The following is a 21,120-nucleotide window of genomic DNA, read 5'->3' as shown; positions in this document are numbered from 1 at the left end:
TCACACAAGATGGAGCATTCAAATCCAACACATAATAAGCAAAACATGAAAGTTTAATTGGCATCTACTACACCTTGCTAGTATGATTACATTACATACTCAAAGAAATATGAAACACTGCATTGGTAATTTAATATTTTATTATTAGTAGTAGAATTAGTACTAATTGAGAAGTTTTGGAGTTTTTTTATGATTTGTATCCTTTGAGTTCTGTGTAAATCTTAACCTATCATAATTATAATAATAAATATTGACTATAATAATAATAATCATGTAATATCTTACAGAGTGAGAAGTTGTTGCAGTCAGCCTACAACTGTGGCTGGTATGAGTGTGATATTCGCTTCAGGAATGTATCATTCATCCTCATGCTGAGAGTAACAAGTCCACTAAAGATTACAGTTGGAAAAACAATGTCACTGTCCAGGCAGACCTTCCTTCAGGTTAGATATATATCAAAAATTTGGTGTTTATGTGACCAGTAACACACTAATTTTACAGGCAGTCATGCTTATCAGATGGTACTCAACAATTTACTAATCAGTTTACTTCCTCAAAAACAGTTGAGACTATTAAATTTCTAGACTGGTTCAAATTGTGTCATTTGCATACAATTTACAATACTTCAAAAGACTACTAATAGTCAGATAGAACTGACAATTACTGTATTGTTTTCATTATTGCTCTAAATATTAAATTTCTCGAACTGGTAGGAGTTGCAGCATAACACACTGAGAACACATGGGTATTTTTGAGTGAAAATTTGCCTCCTGGATGTATCATTGAGTGAAAATTTACCTCCTGCAAGGCTCAATAAGAGCAATTTAAATGCAAATAAAAACTTGGAAATATTACATTATGTTGATAAATTTTATGTACAAATAGAGATAAATGTCCATGGTCACAAGTTTTATGCAAATATTCAGATGACCAGGAATGAAGTAATACTTTCTGATGGGTAAATGACAATGTAAAGAAAAATTCTTCCCATTCTGTTCCTGAAAATTCTCCCTTATTCTGTGACTAAATACAAATTTATTCCTAGTCATCGCAGGGTAGATCAAAACTACTTTCTCCATGATATGAAACTTTCTACATGTTGATATTCTGGTAACCCAACTAAAAATAGTAAATTGTTCAAATTTGCTAGTAATATTTGTAGATATGGTAAGCCAAAAGCCATGGCCATTGCAGTTACTGTAAACAGTTCCTATAAAGAGTAGCGTTTTGTGTCACATTAATTTTCACTTTTAACAGGAGTGTATACTGTCTGCATTTATTGTAAATGAATGCTATTTTCAAATCTGTTAGTGACCATAACCTCAAAAACGTTTCACAGAAATAGTAAATTTTCTACAAGGTTTTTGTTGTTGTCATAATAGATATCCTGATTTGCCTGTTAACTGATTGAGTTCTAAAAGACTGCTGGTAATACTTGTAGCATATCAGACTCATAAACTTAAAGAGAATCAGAAAGCTTAGTTTAAAGGTATTTGCCAACTATTCTGCAAATTACTGCACCAGCCACAATGCAGCCCCACTGTGCCTGCCGTTCTCAGGTATGGAACAAGTTAGTTGCTATTCATAAGCAGCTGGAAATCCCTCTGACTATCGTCAGCTGATTGGAGGATGCTGCAAATGGGTGTGTCTAGAGGTCTCCTGAGAGTCGTGTACTAGAGATACCAAGGGTACCTCAAGTACTGTCCTCTCCTGTGGATGCTGTCTCCTCTGCATGTACTTTGGATCTCTCACTACTCATCGAATTGACTGTAAGTGGTGTGTCAGTGATACTGCTAAGTGCCCTGTAGAGGGGAGACAGGGACAAGTGAGAGCTTAGGGAGTTATACCCATGCTCCTAACCAACAAGTTTGAGGTGCTGTCTTCCACTGAAATTGAAACTGAGCCAGTGAAACTCACTTCATGTGTTGGGAAACATACTGTGTCCCATAAATTTCTGCAATTACAACAAGATTTATACAAGGGTGCTGAAAAAAGCAAAGGTGTCTGGGATGCCATACAACAGGCAACAGGGAAAGAAAAATAAAAGCATAATAAAATACAGATAAAGGATGGGGGCAAAGTAATAAATGAATCAAACATTGAAAATTGCAGGTTGGAATATCAACAATATTAGGAAAATGATAGATTGCTACTCACTGTAAAGATGGACCCTTTGAGTAGAGGACAGGCACAACAAAAAGACTGTTACACATCATTGGCCAAAGCCTTCTCCAGCAAAGAAAACACATACACACTCACACAAGCAAGCACACCTCACACACACGTGACCGTTACCACTGGCAACTACAACCAGAATGTGACTGTCACATGAATAGCAATTTGGAGTGTGGCAGGGAAGAGGGAGGGATAGCAGGGTATGGGTTGGAAGAGAGAACAGCACTGTTTGGCAGGGCGTGTACAGACTAGAGACTGCCAGGCACTGCATCAGGAGGTGGGGTGTGTGGGGAACCACAGGGAGTGAAAAAGGAGAGGAGCAGGGAAGGCAGAAGGAGAGGCAGTTACATTGGCAGAGAGCAGCACACAAAGAGAGTGAGGGAATCGTCCCTTTCAGATTCTGTCATTCTATTTGTGTACCACCCTCTGCCCATCCTTTCCCCTTCCTTGCTCCACTCCTTTTCTGTTTCCATTTTTCTGCTATTCATGTAACAGTTGCATTCTGACTGGAGCTGCCAGTGGTAGGCTGTCATATGTGCACGAGGTGTGCTTGCTTGCGTGAATGTGTGTGCGTTTTCTTTGCTGAAGAAGGCTTTGGCCAAAAACTGTAATGTGTAATAGTCTTTTTGTTGTGCCTGTATGCAACTCAATGTGTTATGTTTATGGAGGGTAGCAATCTATCCTTTTCCTAGTACTGTTAATAAATGAATCAGCTACTGCAGACAGGGGATAAATCAAGAAAATCGCAGAACTGAGTTAACATCGCCATAGCTTTCTTTGACCCTGTAGGCACATTCTTGTGCAGGAATGAGGCAAGTATGTTGACTTTAAATGTAGAGCAGACTACCACAGGAAACCAGGTCATTTCAGAAAGGGAATAAGTCAGTGACTTGTCCCTTTTATGCACTGAAGTAACTGAAGGGCACACACATAACGGTCAACAAGCGAAGTTCTGGTAAAATCTTGAATAAACTGGATTTAGCAGAAAATTCACAGAAAAAAATGTTTGATTGGTAGTACACTTAAGTTTAATGAAAGTGATTATTCCACAAATACAATCAAGAACAGAACGTGAACAATACGCAACAAGTCAACTGGGTTGGAAAGTCTGTACTGACCTGGGAAAAAGAAAGAGAAGAAGAATGAGAAGAATAAAGAAAGACAACCATGTGAGTAACTAGTAAACTAATAGTCAATACACGAATGAAATGATGAATTCATGCTTGTAATTACAATAATGAACTTGTTTGCTAACAAAAATGACTAAGAAATTCACTTATGAAGACTGGAAGATCTCCAAAAACCAAAATTGAGATGACCAAAGTCATTGAGTGCGATTTTATGCAAAGGTTCTTATAAATACCATGTCATCTACATCTAAATTACACAAGCCATCCTTCAGTGTGTGGCAGAAGGCACTATTGTACCATTGACACTTCTCCCTTTCCTGTTCCATTTGCAAATGATTTGTGGGAAAATCGATTTTTGCAAGTTTCCATGTGTGCTGGAATCTCTCTACTTATACATTCATGGTCTTTTGGCAAGATGTATGTATGATGAAGCAATGTACTGATTGACTCTACTGGGAAGATATGCTCTCAGGAATTTAACAGTAAACCACACCAAGATGAACATCTCCATGACATTTTCGCACTTACTACAAGAATTTGTAACAAAACGCACTGCTCTTCTTTGGATCTTCTCTACTTCCTCTATCAGTCCTGTCATTACAGATATCAGAATGAAGAGCAGTATTCAGTTAATGGTCAAACGAGGGCTTTGTAAGCTACTTCCTTTATGGGTGGATCACGTTCTTCCAAAAAATCTGGCATCTACCTTAACTGCAATTAGTTTTAAGTGATCATTCCCTTTTAATTGCTCTGTGTGCATGTGCATACTCCAAGATATTTTATGGATATGATAGCTTCCAGTGATTGTTCTGAAATCAAGTAATAATACAATAATGGGTCTCCCTGCCTATTTATGCACAATATGTTACATTTGTTTATATTGAAAGTCAACTACTAATCCCTGCACCAAAAATCGATCCTGCCCATGTCTTCCTAAATTTCCCTACAATTTTTTAGCAGTGCAACCTCTCTGTATCTAAAAGTATTATCTGCATAAGACCACTTGGAACTTCCGATGTAATCTGCTAGCTCATTTATATGTACTATGAAAAGTAACAGTCCTATAACACTCCACTGAAATAAGCATGAATTTATTTTTACGTCTAAAGATTTCTTGCAGTTAAGAATGACATGCTGTGTTCTGTTTGCCAGAAACCCTTCAACCCAATGACATGGCTGGTCACATATTCTTTACGTTCATATTTTGTTCACTAGGTTGTACTGCAGAACTGTATTGAATGCCTTTTAGAAGTCAAAAAATATGGTATTAACCTGGGTGCTGGTATCTGTGTTTTCTGGGTCTCATGGACAATGGTTGTTTTTGGAACATATGTTGCCTCTTAGAAAGAAGATTTTTGGTCTCCAAAAAATCTTGTAATACACAAGCATACAAAACATTCTAACATACTACAACAAACCCAATGTCAAGAGATCTAGGGCTATAGTATTATCTGTCTGTTTGATGACCCTTCTCGAAAATAGGAAAGATCTGCACCTTTCTCCAATCACAATGAACACTTTCCTACTCCAGTGACCTATGGCACACTGTCACTAGAAGAGGAGAAAGTTTTTCTCATACAAATGACAATAAAAAGGCAGAAGTATGTCAGAAAGGATTTGCTTGTCTGTATGGTATAGAGAAGAAACAAATTGAGTGCTTGTATGTTGTGCTCTATCATTGTGAATCCCAAAAAGACAGATGGGGAGGACAGAATGAAAAATGGAATACTATAACATGAGAAAAATTACAGTTGATTCAGAAACATATCCAGTCTGTCACATCTAAAGATATATACTACAGCAGCAAAACAGTAAAGTATTTAGATGCTCATCTCAGTGTAAAAATAATGTATGGCCTCTTTATTGCAAAGTACATGAATAGTGGAGTGAAATAAAAGTTTGATTTAAACTACTTTTGTGAAAATTTTTCAGCCAAATTGGATGTGTGCGGCAAGTGTGAGGAGTTAGGGGTTAAAATAAAAAGTTAAGATTAGTATGAATGTGTCAAGAGATCTGCTACTGGATGACTTACGGTTAATAAATGTTGCAGTATGGAATTTTATTGTAAAATTCAATCAAGAAATTCATAAAAAACATATAGAATGAGATGATGTTCTTGGAATATGTTTCAGTTTTATGCAAATCTTCTTTGGAAAATACGCCAGTGCATGAAATCATTTATTATAGACAGCTGTGGGTGAACATACTTGCCATTCAGAACCTTAAAAAGACAATTAGGTATACTTCTATTCATATCATGAAGGCACTGGCCATAAATTTCCAAATGAAGTATGTTTGTTTCTGCTTCATTACATTCAGAATGATATTCCATCTTTAATGGAGGAACTGTGTATTTTTTCAGACAACTGCAGGGATCAAAAGGAACATCATAATGTTAATAAACTTCAATTTGCACCAACTTACTTGGGAAGCATTAGGAATAACAGGTGTATCTAATGACTGGTTCTGGTCATAACTATCAGAAAGGATACAAAGAGTCAAAATAAGGCAAAACTTTTATTGTAACACTTATCAGAACCAAAACAGATTAATATAGAGTTCCTTATGGTAGCATACTAAGCCCAGTACTGTTCCTGATAAACTCAAACGAATTTCTTTCTACTGTTAGTCTTGGTAAAACATGACTCTCTTTGATGATGAGAGCAAAATAACAATAACTGAAAAAACAAGAGAACTCCTTGCAAAGAAATCTAATGAAACGCTCAAGGAAGTTTACACCTGGTCGATATGCAAGTTACATTGCTTGTATAAAATTCTCATGAATTTCAGTTTGAAGAGAGAAAATGACACTCATAAATTAAAGTAGATGGTAACTCTATAGATTGTGTTAAAAATTTAAAAAAAATTCTATGAATGAATATTATGAAAAGGATAGCTCCTACTCACTATACAGCAGAGATGCTGAGTTGTGGATAGGCAGAACCAAAAGACTATCAGAAAATGAGCTTTCGGCCAACAAGGCCTTTGTCAGAGGTAGAAAACACACACACACACACCACACACACACACACACACACACACACACACACACACACACACAAACACGCACACATGTGGCCTCAGCAGCCAGAGACTGCAGTCATATGTGTGTGTGTGTGTGTGTGTGTGTGTGTGTGTGTGTGTGTGTGTGTGTGTGTGTGTGTCAACGAAGGCCTTGGTGGTTAGAAACTCATTTTCTAACAATCTTTTTTTTGTTCCTATCTGTGATACAGCATCTCCACCATATGGTGAGTAGCAACTATCCTTTTCATAATATTGTTACATTCCATTGTGGATTTTCCACTGTAGGAATGAATATTGATTTTCAGATGAAGTGGTTGGAATATACAAAAATATTTGCAAACAGAATGTCACCAGCATGTTAGGCCATCAGGGTCACATCATCAGTGTATAACAGCCAGTACTTTTTAGTTACACACTATTCATGTCTACACTCAGTTACAGGGTCGGACAAAATTATGGAAACACCATGAGAAATGCTAGCTTGGCTAGCCAAGCTTGCTGAATTTGACCATGAATGGCACCTGTGCAATCTCCACAATATGTAGCAACTGTGTCATAGTCAGAACATTGTTCTGTGTAGTTACATGTGCATTATGTCAGAGCAAAGTGAATTTGAACATGGGAAAATTGTTGGTGCTTTCGTAACCAAGGTAGATGAAGCATTTGGTGTTTCAAGAGGCACAATATAGAATATTTGCACATACTGCATACAGGAAAAGCAGGGGTACATCTCATGGTCCAATATGTGTTCCCCAATCTTGATACTGTGTTCCAAGGCAACAGGGCCCCTGTTCACATGGCTCACACCATGCAGGACTGGTTTTGCGACCATGAGGATGAACAGTCACATTACCAGATCTCAATAATATTGAACCTTTGTGATCTACATTGGGGAGATGTGTGTGTGATCGTTATTCACTCCATTCTTGTTACCTGAACTTGCCACTATTTTCCTGGAAGAATGGTATAAGATTTGATTTGATTTGATTTGATTTATTTCGTATTCCATAGGTCCAACTGTGCTGAATACACAAGGACGTGGAACGAGTCAGTTTTTTACAAATACAATTTGATAATCTTATAGCATATACAGAAATTTAAGCACATAATTATATAAAAATTTATACAGTCAATTCTTTGGGCAGCAATACAGAAAAAGAAAATACATATCTTCTTAGAATCATTAAAACACTACAGAAAACAGATACGGAGCACACACAGATACAGAGCTCAGGTTAAATAAAATTCTTAGTGGCATTATGTCAACTTGTATTATACAATATTAAAATATTACAATTTATTTAGTTAAAAATTCATCTAGAATGTAAAAAGCTTTTTCTAGCAGAAATATTTTTAGTGCTTTCTTAAACTCACTCTTGTTATGAATCTTTGTCTTTATTTCGGGAGGAAGAGCATTGAAGAGTTTTGCTTCAGTGTAGTGGACACCCTTTTGTGCCAAGCTCAAATTTCTGAGTTCACTGTGTATGTCATTCTTCCTCCGTGTGTTATGCTCATGATAATTACTGTTTGGTTGAAATATATCTATATTTTTACAAACAAAACACATGAGAGAAAAAATACACTCCTGGAAATGGAAAAAAGAACACATTGACACCGGTGTGTCAGACCCACCATACTTGCTCCGGACACTGCGAGAGGGCTGTACAAGCAATGATCACACGCACGGCACAGCGGACACACCAGGACGCGCGGTGTTGGCCGTCGAATGGCGCTAGCTGCGCAGCATTTGTGCACCGCCGCCGTCAGTGTCAGCCAGTTTGCTGTGGCATACGGAGCTCCATCACAGTCTTTAACACTGGTAGCATGCCGCGACAGCATGGACGTGAACCGTATGTGCAGTTGACGGACTTTGAGCGAGGGCGTATAGTGGGCATGCGGGAGGCCGGGTGGACGTACCGCCGAATTGCTCAACACGTGGGGCGTGAGGTCTCCACAGTACATCGATATTGTCGCCAGTGGTCGGCGGAAGGTGCACGTGCCCGTCGACCTGGGATCGGACCGCAGCGACGCACGGATGCACGCCAAGACCGTAGGATCCTACGCAGTGCCGTAGGGGACCGCACCGCCACTTCCCAGCAAATTAGGGACACTGTTGCTCCTGGGGTATCGGTGAGGACCATTCGCAACCGTCTCCATGAAGCTGGGCTACGGTCCCGCACACCGTTAGGCCGTCTTCCGCTCACGCCCCAACATCGTGCAGCCCGCCTCCAGTGGTGTCGCGACAGGCGTGAATGGAGGGACGAATGGAGACGTGTCGTCTTCAGCGATGAGAGTCGCTTCTGCCTTGATGCCAATGATGGTCGTATGCGTGTTTGGCACCGTGCAGGTGAGCGCCACAATCAGGACTGCATACGACCGAGGCACACAGGGCCAACACCTGGCATCATGGTGTGGGGAGCGATCTCCTACACTGGCCGTACACCACTGGTGATCGTCGAGGGGACACTGAATAGTGCACGGTACATCCAAACCATCATCGAACCCATCGTTCTACCATTCCTAGACCGGCAAGGGAACTTGCTGTTCCAACAGGACAATGCACGTCCGCATGTATCCCGTGCCACCCAACGTGCTCTAGAAGGTGTAAGTCAACTACCCTGGCCAGCAAGATCTCTGGATCTATCCCCCATTGAGCATGTTTGGGACTGGATGAAGCGTCGTCTCACGCGGTCTGCACGTCCAGCACGAACGCTGGTCCAACTGAGGCGCCAGGTGGAAATGGCATGGCAAGCCATTCCACAGGACTACATCCAGCATCTCTACGATCGTCTCCATGGGAGAATAGCAGCCTGCATTGCTGCGAAAGGTGATATACACTGTACTAGTGCCGACATTGTGCATGCTCTGTTGCCTGTGTCTATGTGCCTGTGGTTCTGTCAGTGTGATCATGTGATGTATCTGACCCCAGGAATGTGTCAATAAAGTTTCCCCTTTCTGGGACAATGAATTCACGGTGTTCTTATTTCAATTTCCAGGAGTGTATATTGGCATGTAGTTGTGTATATTTTAAGATTAAGAAAACTATTTCTACAAGAGTCTCTTGGGCGCAATCCACATATAATTCCTAAAGCTCGCTTCTGTGAAATGAACACTTTCCTTGCTAATGGCTGGTTGCCCCAAAAACTAATTCCGTACTCAATGAGAGAATGAAAATAGCTATAATATGCCACTTTTGCAGTGTTAGGTTCAACACATGTAGTGACAACCCGTAAAGCGTAGGTAGCAGAGCTAAGCCTCTTACAGAGATCAATAATATGTGAAGACCAGTTCATTTTCTTGTCAATGTGCACTCCAAGAAATTTTGTTGTTTCCATTCTAACTATTGGTTGATTACCACATGTCACACTAATCTCTCTCTCTTTTTCTGTTTTTGTACAGAATTGAATAAAGCTGGTCTTACTGGAATTTAATGAGAGACCATTCACCTTGAACCAATTAACCATATCTGAGAGTATGTGATTAATGAGTTCCTCAAGATTGTTGTCTGTTCTACTGTTCATAAAAATTGTGGTATCATCAGCAAATAATATAAATTTACACGGCAGGCTTGTACATGATGGTAGATCATTTATAAAAATCAGGAATAATAGTGGCCCAAGAATTGAGCCCTGGGGCACTCCACATGTAATGGAACTCCATTCAGAATCTGAGGAAGTGTCACATACTCCACCCGAGCTATTCAACACAACTTTTTGTTTTCTGTCTTGGAGGTATGACTGTAGCCAATTGCCTGCAACACCACTTATTCCTACTAATTTTGCTTTTTGCAAGAGAATCTGGTGATGAACACAGTCAAACGCTTTGGATAAATCACAGAAGACACCAAGTGCTAGCATTTTTTCATTAAGGGTTTCTAGGACTTCATTTGCAAGTGCGTAGACTGCGTCTTCTGTTGAACGGCCCTTTTGAAAGCCAAATTGGCTCTTGCTGAGAACTCCATTCTTCATGAGATGATCAGCAATTCTTACATGTATTAGCTTTTCTAGAATTTTGGAGAAAGCTGTCAGCAAAGAGATAGGTCGATAGTTAGTTAGTTCAGCTTTATCGCCCTTTTTGTACAGGGGCTTCACAATGGCATACTTAAGTCTACTGGGAACAACACCTTTCTGAAGGGAAGCATTGAAAATATGACAGAGAATGTCCCTTATCCACACACAAGAATATTTCAATAAATTACTAGATATATTATCAACCCCTGCAGAATTCGTACTTTTTAGAGACATGATGATTTTTTGAATTTCTTCTACAGTGACAGGATTAAGGTGCATTTCTGAAATTGTGTTCAAATATATGGCTTGACAAAGGATTACAGCTTCATCAACATTGGGCTTGCAACCAATCTGTTGAGTTACTGATAGGAAGTGTTTATTAAAAATCTCAGCCACCGTTTTGGGGTTATCTACTAGGATACCTTCATATCTGATATTATTTATATCTTCTTTACTTGTTGTATCTCTTCCTGTTTCTTTTTTTACAATGCTCCAAACTGCTTTTATTTTATTATTAGAATTATCTATTTTCTTCTCATAATAAAGGGCTTTTGATTTCTGTATTAGTTTCTTCAAAATTTTACAGTATATTCTATAGTGTTCCCATTTCTCTACATCTTTACAGAATCTTATTGCAGCATAAGTTTCCCTTTTGGTTTTACATGACTGTTTTATACCTTTTGTAATCCAAGGCTTGCTTACAGAATTGGAAGCACTGTTTCTGACCCATTTCTTGGGAAATATTTCTTCAAAAAGAGCACAGAATTCATTTATAAAACAGTTAAATTTAGTATCAACATCATCATGGCGATATACTAAAGACCAATCCATTTGCTGCAACCTGTGGTTGAAAGTTCCTTTCACCTCTTCATTAATTACTCTTATGAATTTCCATCGAGGAAATTCTGTTTTGAACAGATTAACATCATAAATAGTGAGAATTTGTCCATCATAATCTGAAAGCCCACTTATAACCTGCCTGACAATATAATTCTGATGTCTATTTACATCTAAAAAAATGTTGTCTATCATAGTTTGGCATTCGGATGTAATTCTTGTTGGGAAATTTATTACTGATGTCAGATTGTGTAAGGTCATCACAATCTCAAAGTCTATTTTATTCTTATTTTCTGTCAAAAAGTTTATATTGAAATCACCTAATACTACAATATCCTTTGCTTTTGAAAGTAACCATGACAGAAGGAGTTCCATTGAATGCAGAAAAGTTTTTATGTCACCTGAAGGAGCCCTGTAGACAGCCAACACTATTATTGGGTGGGATTTAGTTGTTATTTCTGTGGCACATGCCTCAAATTGTTGTTCCACACAATATTTCTTAATAACTATAGCTTTGTGTGCTACACTATCCTTAACATAAATTGCTACTCCACCTTTATCTTTACTTTCCCTACATTAGTATGTTACTAAAGTATAACTTACTATAGATGGCAAGGCACATTTATCAGTAACATGGTGCTCAGTTAAGCACAAAATCTGGGCATTATTTATACTGTCCTTATCACTAATGTTAATAAGGAGTTGATCTGTTTTGTTTAAGAGGCCCCTTATATTTTGATGAAAGAAAGAGATGCCTTCCTCTTGATTTTTCATTCTATTAGTGCTGTTACCTGACTGAGAATCCATTGCAGTCTGCCTTGAGACAGGAGAGAGGAGACACCTGACACTACCTACTGTTGTCCCTTCTTTTTCTTCAGGCCCACACATAAAAAATCGTTGAGATGAGAAGGAGGCTCAGCATTTCTTCTGTCCAACAGCCTTCTTTTTGTTGTTGTTGATGGTGGTGCTGTTTCTGACACTTCAAATGTTGGTTCTACCACTACTGCTGTGTTTCCTTGTGAACTTGGAGTCTTCTCGTTTTTGTTATTTTCGTCTAAAATAATACTTGGCTGATGAGGAACAGTAGTTCTTTTGTTGTTAAAATCGATGTCCACTGTTCTTTCTGTTAAAATTTGGTCTTTTTTTACATGTTTTGCTGCTGCTGATGAAGTTTCTAATGAATTTTTTTGAAGCATTTTCGTTATGGAGTCAGGCGATGGCGATGCAATTATCATTTTGGTTTTGAATTTATTTTGCTGGTTTTTTATTACCCTGGTTATCAGGCTTGTCAGATATTCTTTCCCCAAGCCATTCAGGTGAAGTCCGTGTTTCGTGTGGAATCTACGTCCAATACTGCTTATATCAACGTATTTCACGTTTTTAAATGTCTGCAGATTTTTACAAACTGACTGTTGGCACTTTCTATTTCCATGTTAACACATGACCATCTTACAGGATCATAGCGATGCGGAATATTGACAAGTATTACGTCAGTGTGAGTGAGGTTCCTCAGACACTGTTTAAGATCGCGCGTTGCACTCGCTGTTTCATTTTTGTAGACATCATTTGCGCCTCCCATAAGTACAATGAAGTCTTTATCATGCAGATTTTTTGCCTCTGAGGATTCGGTCATTTTTTTAATTTCGCTAAGTGGGGCTCCCGGTTTCACTATACCACACGAAAATGTTTTAGTTGTTTCTTTTAGTTTACTCGGAAGTCCACGACCATGGCTGTCTGAAAACACAAACAGTTTCCTGCTATTGGAGTTCACAATTTCTGAATCGTTTTGTATTGTTTTACTACACACTTCGACACAATTTTTGGTCGGCACATTTATATTGACCTCCTTCACAGTTGTTTGCGTCAGTAAATTTTCTTCTCTTACCTTATTCCCCACAGTGCCTTTTTGCTTTTCCCATCGTTCATGCGAACTGTAAGTTGCACTTTCACTATCGGCGATCGAAAGTACTTGAAATGTGTTTTCGTGCACAAAGCTTGCGTAACTTTCGCAGGTTTTCCGAATTGTGCCCCTGAAAATCATGCAGGACCCATATTTATCCATTCTGAGACAATTGGAAGCTGTTCTGAATGCCAATGTTTTCCTACACCTTGTAAGGTATGGTAAAGTTGTTCCTGGTGTTACCATATTTTTATCCACCACCTGTATTACCTGTGGAATTCTTATCCAGGAAACAATTATGTAAAGAATGATGACAGTTTTCAAATTACAAAAAAGAGTCACAAGAATAAATATCAACAGTAATCAGATTCATAGTAAAAGTCTGATCAAAACACGGGATTTTAACATCATCATCAATACATTATCAGTCAGACATGCATACAAAAAGTAACCTTTATAATTAGTGCACAGACATCTCTGTCCATGATCATGGAACAAAATCTAGAGTAAATGTGGAATAGATGTGGAATTCCAAACAATATTTTCTGCAAGGAAATAAAACTGCCAGTGAATTTTTTAAGGAGTTTAAAGTGCTTACTGAAACAAATTTATTTAAAAATGCAGTTAGAAAGTACCTATTAAGCAATATATTCTACCCAGTGAAAGATAATACAGAGAAGAGATTTGCCACAAATGTGTCAAAAGTAAATAATAATAAAGTGCCCACTTTCATGCTCTAATTTTTTCATTACAAATATTAAACCAAAGCTCTGCAATGAATAATACCAAAATTTTATCCCCTTTCCGAGCTTAAAATCTCACTTATTACGGAGAGATGCTCATTCAGTTTTTTCAGGCCAGCAAATGGGGAGTTGCGGTACATAAAATGGAAATAAAACATTACCATCATGGTCCTGACATCAGCTGATAGTGTGTTCAGTGATGATGTTGAGAAATGAATGAATGCCATTGCACTAGCCTTTTATATTATCAAATAACTTTCTGGCAAAAAAGTATAAACAAAGCAGTATTATACGGTAGGGATAAACAGAATGAGGTTGCAATGTTTTAAACAGACTGATGCTGTATTATGGAAGACGGAGTCTCTAGCATACATGCACCCACCCTACTTTAGGTTTCTCATGGTTTCCATAAATTACTTCAGTAAATGATGGGATGGTTTCTTCAATAGACCACAGACAACTTCCTGTCTCATTCTTGTCAAACTAGACTTGCAAGTATGTAAGTGACTCTACATACGAATTACATTATTTGATCTTAAACTGTAATACCCGAACATGTCCAGTATCATTCTAAAAGTGATTCACAGATGAATAAAACAAAAGCAACAACAACAACAACAACAACTACTACTACTACTACTACTACTACCATCACTACTACTATTATAATTAGAATGTGTTAATGACAAACATATTTTAGCACTCTCAGCAAACATCTGGCATTTGCAGTAAAAGTCAGTACCTTCATTTAGAAGCAGTCTTTATCAGGAAACTGTCACAATTAGCAGTTGGCAGCAACACCACTGCCATGCATTTAAGTCACTATAGAGTGACACTTTGATGTTGCTGAAGTAAGACGTCAGAAAGACTGTACACATTCATGGTAGGATAACTAATTTTGTATCCAGCAACAGTTATTATCTTGCATTTTTACCTGTTAAAGAAGAAGAAGAAGAAGAAGCAATACAGAATTTGTCTCAAGTAACAACGAGTAATAGCTGACATATTCTGTGTGTCAGAATATAGGGAGGAACAAACGCTGTCTCACACTTGTCTCTTTGTGTAAAAACATATCTGTCAGCGTAAATCTCAATGAGTAATACATAACATTTTCTGCCTGTCAGAATATAAAGAGAAGCAAGTACTGTCTCACACTAGTCTTCAATTGTGGTTAAGGTATTTGATTGTTTATTGTCAGAATGAGTTACAAGCAGAGCACTCATCTCTGAGAGCAGAAGGTAATACTCAGGAACCAGGAATTACTGGAGAGGCCTAACATCTAGGGCAGCAGGGTGTACTCATTTCCAAAGATAAACTGCCGCTATAAGACACCTCTCAGAATAAAGTTGAACTACTGGGAAAATAAATTGGTCTTAAGTTGAATCCTTTAGTGTTTGCACCCTTAGTCACTCACTACGAATCACAACTGTCCTCTCCATTCCAGAATCACCAGTGCTCAGCATCTTTGGAGACTTTCTCCCTTTCACTCCATTAAATGTGATTTAGTAGACCTGAGTCTACATTGTCATCAGTGTTCTTGTTGCGCTGCTCAGATCACACCTTCTACCAAGCTGGTGATAGAATCTGTGCCGGGATGCAACACATTACAATTGCCAGTTACCCTTTATTTTAGTCCTTTATGAATATCTGCAGCTCTTTGTAGAATTTCAGCACCTAGATATATATAAACTAGAATGTTTTCCATCAAATATCACTTTTTATGTTTAAAAGAAGACTTGCTTATTTTCTGTTACATGCTCTAAAATTTGTAATACTGTTTTTAATGTTTTTCTTTACACCTAATCTTACATCTCAATTTGCTCTCTGCTCTATTTTTATGTAACACAACTTCTGTCATATTTTTAATTCTACCTGGTATTCATTTTTTGGAACACTTCTCATAACTCTACCAGATTTAATTCCTCTTTCAACTCCACTAACCTGTATCTTCAGCCCACTACTTCCAAATTCCTTCAACCAGGCCAGAGTACTTGTGGCTCAGGAACTTAAAAGTGCCACTTAGGATATGATAACACTACATCTACATCTACATTTATACTCTGCAAGCCACCCAATGGTGTGTGGTGGAGGGCACTTTATGTGCCACTGTCATTACCTCCCTTTTCTGTTCCAGTCGCGTTGGTTCGCGGGAAGAACGACTGTCTGAAAGCCTCCGTGTGTGCTTGAATCTCTCTAATTTTACATTCGTGATCTCCTTGGGAGGTATAAGTAGGGGGAAGCAATATATTCGATACCTCATCCAGAAACGCTCCCTCTCGAAACCTGGACAGCAAGCTAAACCGTAATGCAGAGCACCTCTCTTGCAGAGTCTGCCACTTGAGTTTGCTAAACATCTCCGTAACACTATCACGGTTACCAAATAACCCTGTGACAAAATGCACTGCTCTTCTTTGGATCTTCTCTATCTCCTCTGTCAACCCAACCTGGTACAGATCCCACACTGATGAGCAATACTCAAGTATAGGTCGAACGAGTGTTTTGTAAGCCACCTCCTTTGTTGATGGACTACATTTTCTAGGGACTCTCCCAATGAATCTCAACCTGGCACCCGCCTTACCAACAATTAATTTTATATGATCATTCCACTTCAAATCGTTCCGCACGCATACTCCCAGATATTTTACAGAAGTAACTGCTACCAGTGTTTGTTCCGCTATCATATAATCATACAATAAAGGATCCTTCTTTCTATGTATTCACAATACATTACATTTGTCTATGTTAAGGGTCAGTTGCCACTCCCTGCACCAAGTGCCTATTCGCTGTAGATCTTCCTGCATCTCGCTACAATTTTCTAATCCTGCAACTACCCACGATATATTATCCTGACAGATAATGAAGAGTTTGGCAAGTCTTGCAAATAGTGCTAAGCCTCAGTACAGCTATACTCAGAGCAGTTTCAGACTTGGCTTGACTGCTTCTAAATCGCAAGGCCCTGGAATCAACAAAGCCAGTCCAGGCACTGATTATTTGGCAGCAGGTGATTCACATCAATGTTAATTATCAGTCATTCAGTCTTTGTGTACATCCAGTCTAGAGGGAAGGAGGCACTGACTCACCACACTGTGAGCACTATGGTTCAATGTGCAAGTCATCCACATTTGAGGAGCCAAATATCAAAGATGGCCAAGTCTACTTTCAACTTTTTTACAAGAGAGGCAGAAAACTGCTCATACTTGTGAAATTTTTTGTCTGTTCTCTTTCATGCCAAACAAATGACTTTCAGTAACAAAAACATGGCAAAAATCAATAGTTAAGTTGTAAAAATGGGTTAAAATCTGGACTTGGCCGGCTTTGATACCAAATACTGGATTTGTGCTTTTGAAACTAAACCAGAATGTACACACATATTTCTCAGATTAGCTTTTGCAATAACTTTTTTAAAAGATAGTTAGCAGTACATGCCTTATGCACTTTTGTTTTAAGAATGACCCTACTGACAGCTCATACAAAATAAACATACAACACAGAAATGGGAAAAAGTTGTATTCACTTGAATTTCAGCACTGATTGGTCTTAAATAAAAAAGATACATACTGTGTTTCAAACATTTACATTATCTTTTGCATGATTCATTTGGAGGACTTATGACATTCATTTCTATTTTCCAGAAGAAAAAACTGATATGAACCTGAACAAAATCACAATAACAAACAGCACTCACTTACACAGTACACAAGTAAACAGAATGAGGTGGGTGCCATGTACTGAGCCCTGTGTCATGTTTGCTATTGATGGAGTTGGCCACTTTTGAAACAACACCTGCTAGGGTTTAGCCATTTCTGAAGCAAAGCCACACTTTTAAACAGCTTTTTAAATTATTTTCGAGCATTTTTGACATTCAGTGAGGCTACCATCCGATTTGGTGTGGAAAATACTATAAGCAAACTTCAGAACTTGGTTTTCTTTAGTACTAGGCTCCTCATTTGTTCTGCATAAAGTGATCCATCAAATTGTACCTTATGAATATTAACAGCTGTGTAGCAGGAACATCTGAACTAAACAATGGCAACTACTTTGGTTGCATTCCTTTATCATCACTAAGATATAATTTAGTGTCACATTTTGCAGTCAGTCTCAATTTATTATCCATATGTTGTCAAAGAATCAATGTACATGAAATAAATGTTTCAGTTTACTACTGGTGCTGATTGTGAACAATATCCCACTGACAAAGAAAATAAATTCCCAGAATGAAACTATGATCCTTATGAACTTTTACAAATAGTACAGTCTACACCAGTCAGTGATTTGTTTATATTATTTCAGAACCTGCTACAGTCACAGCCATCACTAGAAGGCTGTAATTAAGAACATCAAGAATATAGAAAATGAGAAGTAGTATTTATACACTATCAGTCAATACCATCAAGTTTCATCCACCAAAGTTGTGAAACAAAGTGCACTGTCAATGTATAGTAAAATCTTGGCTGAAGTTGATTGTGCTGTGTATATGTGCTATCCATGAGAGCTTCTTATTCACCTATAGTTTTATTATCTTCCATTTTGCTAACCATCACACTGTTGTAGAAAAATGGAACATTAGTGCAAACAGAATTGCTGACAAAAAACTGCATGTATTGTATTTTGTTGCAATTAAAGAGTCTCTCCATCAGCTGTGACCCAAGTATTGCTTCTCTTTACAACTGATGCTTGCTATTTGTAGTCTATAATTATCATAATCAATTTAAAATTACTGAGTCAATCCTACTAGTGCAACTTTCTCATAAAATATCAAAGTGAGCAGCTGTGATTGGTAAATTATACTATTATACTATTATACTATTCTGAAGGTGGCAGGGGTAAAATACAGGGAGCGAAAGGCTATTTACAATTTGTACAGAAACCAGATGGCAGTTATAAGAGTCGAGGGGCATGAAAGGGAAGCAGTGGTTGGGAAAGGAGTGAGACAGGGTTGTAGCCTCTCCCCAATGTTATTCAATCTGTATATTGAGCAAGCAGTAAAGGAAACAAAAGAAAAATTCGGAGTAGGTATTAAAATTCATGGAGAAGAAGTAAAAACTTTGAGGTTCGCCGATGACATTGTAATTCTGTCAGAGACAGCAAAGGACTTGGAAGAGCAGTTGAATGGAATGGACAGTGTCTTGAAAGGAGGATATAAGATGAACATCAACAAAAGCAAAACAAGGATAATGGAATGTGGTCGAATTAAGTCGGGTGATGCTGAGGGAATTAGAGTAGGAAATGAGACACTTAAAGTAGTAAAGGAGTTTTGCTATTTAGGGAGTAAATTAACCGATGATGGTCGATGTAGAGAGGATATAAAATGTAGACTGGCAATGGCAAGGAAAGCGTTTCTGAAGAAGAGAAATTTGTTAACATCGAGTATAGATTTAGGTGTCAGGAAGTCGTTTCTGAAAGTATTTGTATGGAGTGTAGCCATGTATGGAAGTGAGACATGGACGATAACTAGTTTGGACAAGAAGAGAATAGAAGCTTTCGAAATGTGGTGCTACAGAAGAATGCTGAAGATAAGGTGGGTAGATCACGTAACTAATGAGGAGGTATTGAATAGGATTGGGGAGAAGAGAAGTTTGTGGCACAACTTGACTAGAAGAAGGGATCGGTTGGTAGGACATGTTTTGAGGCATCAAGGCATCACAAATTTAGCATTGGAGGGCAGCGTGGAGGGTAAAAATCGTAGAGGGAGACCAAGAGATGAATACACTAAGCAGATTCAAAAGGATGTAGGTTGCAGTAGGTACTGGGAGATGAAGAAGCTTGCACAGGATAGAGTAGCATGGAGAGCTGCATCAAACCAGTCTCAGGACTGAAGACCACAACAACAACAACAACTATTATTAATGTTGTAAAAGCCCAAAATATGTTTCACCATAATATTGTGTCTTTATTGGAATTTGATACAATTATTTCATCTTGCAGGTGCTGAATGGAGCATATGCATTACTCAACATGGCTTACCATGTCAACAAGTGAAATAAAACAAGGGGGACAGGCTTACTACCGAAAATGACTATCATTGTACTATATTTTTAAGATGCTTTCCCATTTTTGCAGAAAAAGTTCTTCTTTACATGACTCTTATCCATACACCTAAGGAAAAAATTTCATAAATGAATGCTAAACAAATTAAAGCTATACAATACTATTTTAACAGACACAAAATATTATGCTTCAAACACTGTATATTGCACTTGTTAATTATACGAATGAGCTCCAGTTTTTGATTTCTTACATTACAGTGTATTTCACTTACAGCATTCCAAAACAGTGGTACTTACGCATTATACATGGTTTCAAACATTATAATTTTTTAATGTAAGATTATGAAGAAGACAACAATGTACAAAGCTGGAGACTCAAGTAACCACTAAGAATTTTTCATAATACTGTCATTATTTCATCCTTGATTTTCCATTGTTTGATTTTACCTGAATTTCAAAATATTGGTGGGCATTTGCTGTTCTTTTCATTGTAAACAAATCTGAGGCCTCTTAGGGAAAATCCACTCTGCATTTGCCGATACTTCTTCTGACACAGCTGCTATGCTTCACTAATGGCAAGATTCAATCAACGTAATCTGTAAAAGCATTGTATACATGTGTTTCAGATTTAAAATAAACTATAAAAAAGTTGTTCTTTGTTTATTAATGAATTATTCCTAGTTTGGATACTGTTTTTCTCTATTCAGAAATTTCCTGCCATTTCTTTGCAGCCTTATCTGATTTTCAGCAATCTTTACAGTGTATTTAATGATTATTTCATGTTGTTATTTTCTGTACATTCTTTCAGTGTCCTATTTGCCTGTGTACTGAAACATTTCACGTAGTTCTATTCTTTTCTTAATTTTTTCAGAAGTTTTATTTTCACCAGTCTAGATCACTAATCTAATCATGTTCCCTAACCTCATACTAAAATAACAACATTCCTTCCACAAATATGATCTCACCATGGCCAGACAACACTCTGGCAGACTTTTACTCTAGTCTTCCTGTATTCAGATATTGTCCCTAAAGGCTTCAGACCAAAATCTCCCATCTTTGACTGTAATCCAGCTTTTGATCAATCCCTCCTTAAATTTCAAACTGACTAATCCTTCCCCCTTGGTCACCTTGTCTTTGAGTAATTCACTATCTCTGTCAACCACTACACCCAACGACTGCTGCCTCTTTAAAATCCTCCACCTTTCATCCCCTGGATCTGCTACTAAACTAAGAACAATTCTCCACATAACCAGTTGATCAAGTGCGTCAAAAAGTGGTGCCCTCTATGTCTCTCACAACAACTCGCCGCCACCT

At 38.0% G+C, this 21,120-nt stretch overlaps 1 protein-coding gene across 1 annotated transcript in view; it reads left to right on the top strand.

Moving 5' to 3' along the window:
- Positions 1-20,377, top strand: part of LOC126199688 (odorant receptor coreceptor-like) — a 95,746-nt gene extending 75,369 nt beyond the window's left edge. The window contains exons 5-6 of the mRNA XM_049936614.1: positions 288-443; positions 19,745-20,377. Coding sequence (XP_049792571.1) covers positions 288-443; positions 19,745-19,798 — 210 coding nt within the window. The 3' untranslated portion in view covers positions 19,799-20,377. The remainder of the gene's footprint in view (positions 1-287; positions 444-19,744) is intronic.
- Positions 20,378-21,120: the final 743 nt, after the last annotated feature.

Source organism: Schistocerca nitens, chromosome 8 (assembly GCF_023898315.1).
Source record: "Schistocerca nitens isolate TAMUIC-IGC-003100 chromosome 8, iqSchNite1.1, whole genome shotgun sequence".
In the NCBI taxonomy this organism is placed as follows: domain Eukaryota; kingdom Metazoa; phylum Arthropoda; class Insecta; order Orthoptera; family Acrididae; genus Schistocerca; species Schistocerca nitens.
The sequence above is the reverse complement of the archived record's forward strand: the minus strand, read 5'-3'. Positions and strand labels throughout refer to the sequence as shown.